Raw genomic sequence first — 2,653 nt, 5'->3', positions numbered from 1 at the left:
TTATTGGCGGGAGCTTTTCGGCATCTTATATGGTAAGTCATCATTTTGACTATATTTGATATATTATCATCTACATATCATCATATCGGAACGCCACATCACCAATAAGTTTAAAAATAACAAAGATTGTAAAGTTCGAATTTATCGTTAAAAAAATAAAATTGAGGTTTCATTTGATAAAAAATAAAATTTAAATTTTATTTTATAAAAATTGAGAAATTAAGGTTTTTTTTTAGATTTTTCTTTATTTTTTTTAAATGCCATTGGATCGTAAATTTATAGTAAAAAAAAACTCTTCGAACCATTAACCATCTCTCTCTCTCTCTCCCTCTATATATATATATATATATGTAAATACGGAATCAGAGGAAAGGAAGACGAAGACCAAATTTCTTCCGTAGTTTTGAGCCTATAAGTGGCATAGTCTAAGCCATTTCATTTCGCCATTCCTCTTCCTCTCTTTTTTTTTTCTCTAAAGTTTTCAGCTTTTTTTTTTTTGCTTCCTTTAAAGTCTGAGATTCCCTGGTCTGTATCAGACCACAATTACACAGTTTTTTTCAAATGGTGCAGCCGAGAAGAAGGCTCTGGATATAATAAACAGTTGGATGAGAAGAAATAACAGAGAAACAGGGGAACATGTCTTGTAATAATGCCATGGCTTTCTTCCCTGCGAGTTTCATGTTCCAAAACCCTCACGAAAGCGATCACCAGCCACAACCTCCTCCTCCTCTCGCTCCTCTTCTCCCCTCCTGTAGTCTCCCTCAAGACTTCCATGGTATCCGTACACACACACACACATACATACTCTTATACATTGCCACCAACGCCAAACACTTTTCTTTTCCTCTGTTTTTGCTGGTGTTTTTTTTTTTTTAATTTCTGACCCTTTATCGATTTCGCAGGAATTGCCTCGTTTCTAGGAAAAAGATCACAGATGGCGGCATATTCAGGGAGCACGAGCAATTTCGGAGGATGTTGCGATGTAGAGGCGGAGAACATGAACGGAGAAGAAGAGCTGTCGGATGATGGGTCGCAGCTGGGAGAGAAGAAGAGGAGACTGAGCGTGGAGCAGGTGAAAACCCTGGAGAAGAGCTTCGAGCTCGGAAACAAGCTCGAACCAGAAAGAAAGCTCGAGCTTGCCAAGACTTTGCATCTCCAGCCCCGACAGGTCGCGATCTGGTTCCAGAACAGAAGGGCTCGTTGGAAAACCAAACAGCTCGAGAAAGATTACGAAGTTCTCAAGCGACAGGCCGAGAATCTGAAAGCTGAGAACGAAATCCTTCGAGCCCAGAATCAAGAAATGCACTCTCAGGTACATAAACACCGTTGGAATTCTCGAGAGGGTCTTTGGTTTCCGTTTGCATCTTGATGATTCTGGTGAAAATAAAGTTGATTTTTTTTATTAAATGTTGAATGTTGAAAAGTATAAATCACGGGTTGATTAACTTTAAATGATTTTCGACTTTTTTCTTTTCTTTTCTTTGATCTGGAAACAGTAAAAATTAAGGGGTCACTCTTTTGTATGATCCGATCAACTTTTGTGACGTTTTTACTGATTGATTGGTTCAAATGTCACTGCGCTCTGTTTTTATCTTTTTACTGGATCTAAATAATGGCATTTCTTTGTACCTAAAGATGCAATTTTTGGGTAATCACCGAGTCGTATCTCGTAAAAGTTAAAATCTTTTCGCTATTTGTTTTGATGGGTTGAAATCGAATTCACTGTTGCAGTTAGCTGCGCTGAAAAGCAGAGAGCCGACAGAATCAATCAACTTGAACAAGGAGACAGAAGGGTCTTGCAGTAACAGAAGCGACAACAGTTCCAACAACATAAGGTTGGACATCTCGGCGGCTCCGCCGGAGATCGATAGTCCGGGGGCCGCTCCGCCACCTCCGGCTACCGGAAGACACTTCTTCCCGCCGTCTCCAGCCCCGGCGGCGACGGCCACAGCGACCATGGAGTTCTTCCAGGGCTCGTCGTCAGGACAGAGCATGGTGAAGGACGAGACAAGCATCGGCACCATGTTCTGCAACATGGACGACCAGTCGGGCTATTGGCCGTGGATTGACCAGCCACAGTTCAGCTGAATCTTAAGTGGGCTTTCGTCTTTTATCTCGAAGTTTAACCTAACTTCGAGACAAAATCCCAGCAATTTTTCAAAACTTGGAATTTCTATCTTAATGTTGTTTGCACTGAATACCAGCGCGTTGTCGTAATGAGATGCAAAAAAAAAAAAAACAAGGGGGATGTTAGCCGTTTTATATTATAATAATCACCGTCATTAATAATCATATGGATCCAAGATTTTTCTATATATGTATATCTGTCAGTACACATATATATACACACACACTTGTGGGTTCAGGACCCATGTGGGTGGTACTCCGTCCAATCAGAAATGCGAGGAAATTGCATGAAATTCAAGAAAAGGAATAGAATTTATCAATGAATGATATATATATATATATAAATATTCTGCACATTTCATCATTCACAGTCGTCGATCCATTGGGTAAAACCCAGAATGATGGCAAAAAACACGTTTCAGGGTTGAATGGTATAATCACGAGATATTTTCGTCTGACGCGGACCAAAGACCTTCTTGAATCTTTTTTTACCGTTTCCATTTATTGAATTTACTGTTTCTGCTTT

The 2,653-nt window shown here is 39.9% G+C and overlaps 1 protein-coding gene across 1 annotated transcript; it reads left to right on the top strand.

The window, feature by feature from the left end:
* Nucleotides 1–362: 362 nt before the first annotated feature.
* LOC104822106 (homeobox-leucine zipper protein ATHB-13) lies at nt 363–2,289 on the top strand. The gene is made up of 3 exons (XM_010553220.2): nt 363–775; nt 903–1,312; nt 1,732–2,289. Exons 1-3 carry the CDS (start codon nt 637–639, stop codon nt 2,086–2,088), a joined length of 906 nt encoding a protein of 301 aa, XP_010551522.1. The 5' UTR covers nt 363–636; the 3' UTR covers nt 2,089–2,289.
* The last annotated feature ends 364 nt before the right edge of the window (nt 2,290–2,653 follow it).

The sequence above is a fragment of the Tarenaya hassleriana genome, unplaced genomic scaffold (assembly GCF_000463585.1).
Source record: "Tarenaya hassleriana unplaced genomic scaffold, ASM46358v1 Cleome35, whole genome shotgun sequence".
Taxonomy (NCBI): domain Eukaryota; kingdom Viridiplantae; phylum Streptophyta; class Magnoliopsida; order Brassicales; family Cleomaceae; genus Tarenaya; species Tarenaya hassleriana.
The sequence above is the reverse complement of the archived record's forward strand: the minus strand, read 5'-3'. Positions and strand labels throughout refer to the sequence as shown.

What these genes read in the sequence shown, in the direction of transcription:
- LOC104822106 (XM_010553220.2), top strand. Translation starts at nt 637, where the DNA reads ATGTCTTGTAATAATGCCATGGCTTTCTTCCCTGCGAGTTTCATGTTC. An exon ending in TCTCCCTCAAGACTTCCATG is followed by an intron (nt 776 to 902) that starts GTATCCGTACAC and finishes TCGATTTCGCAG; the next exon opens with GAATTGCCTCGTTTCTAGGA. An exon ending in ATCAAGAAATGCACTCTCAG is followed by an intron (nt 1,313 to 1,731) that starts GTACATAAACAC and finishes TCACTGTTGCAG; the next exon opens with TTAGCTGCGCTGAAAAGCAG.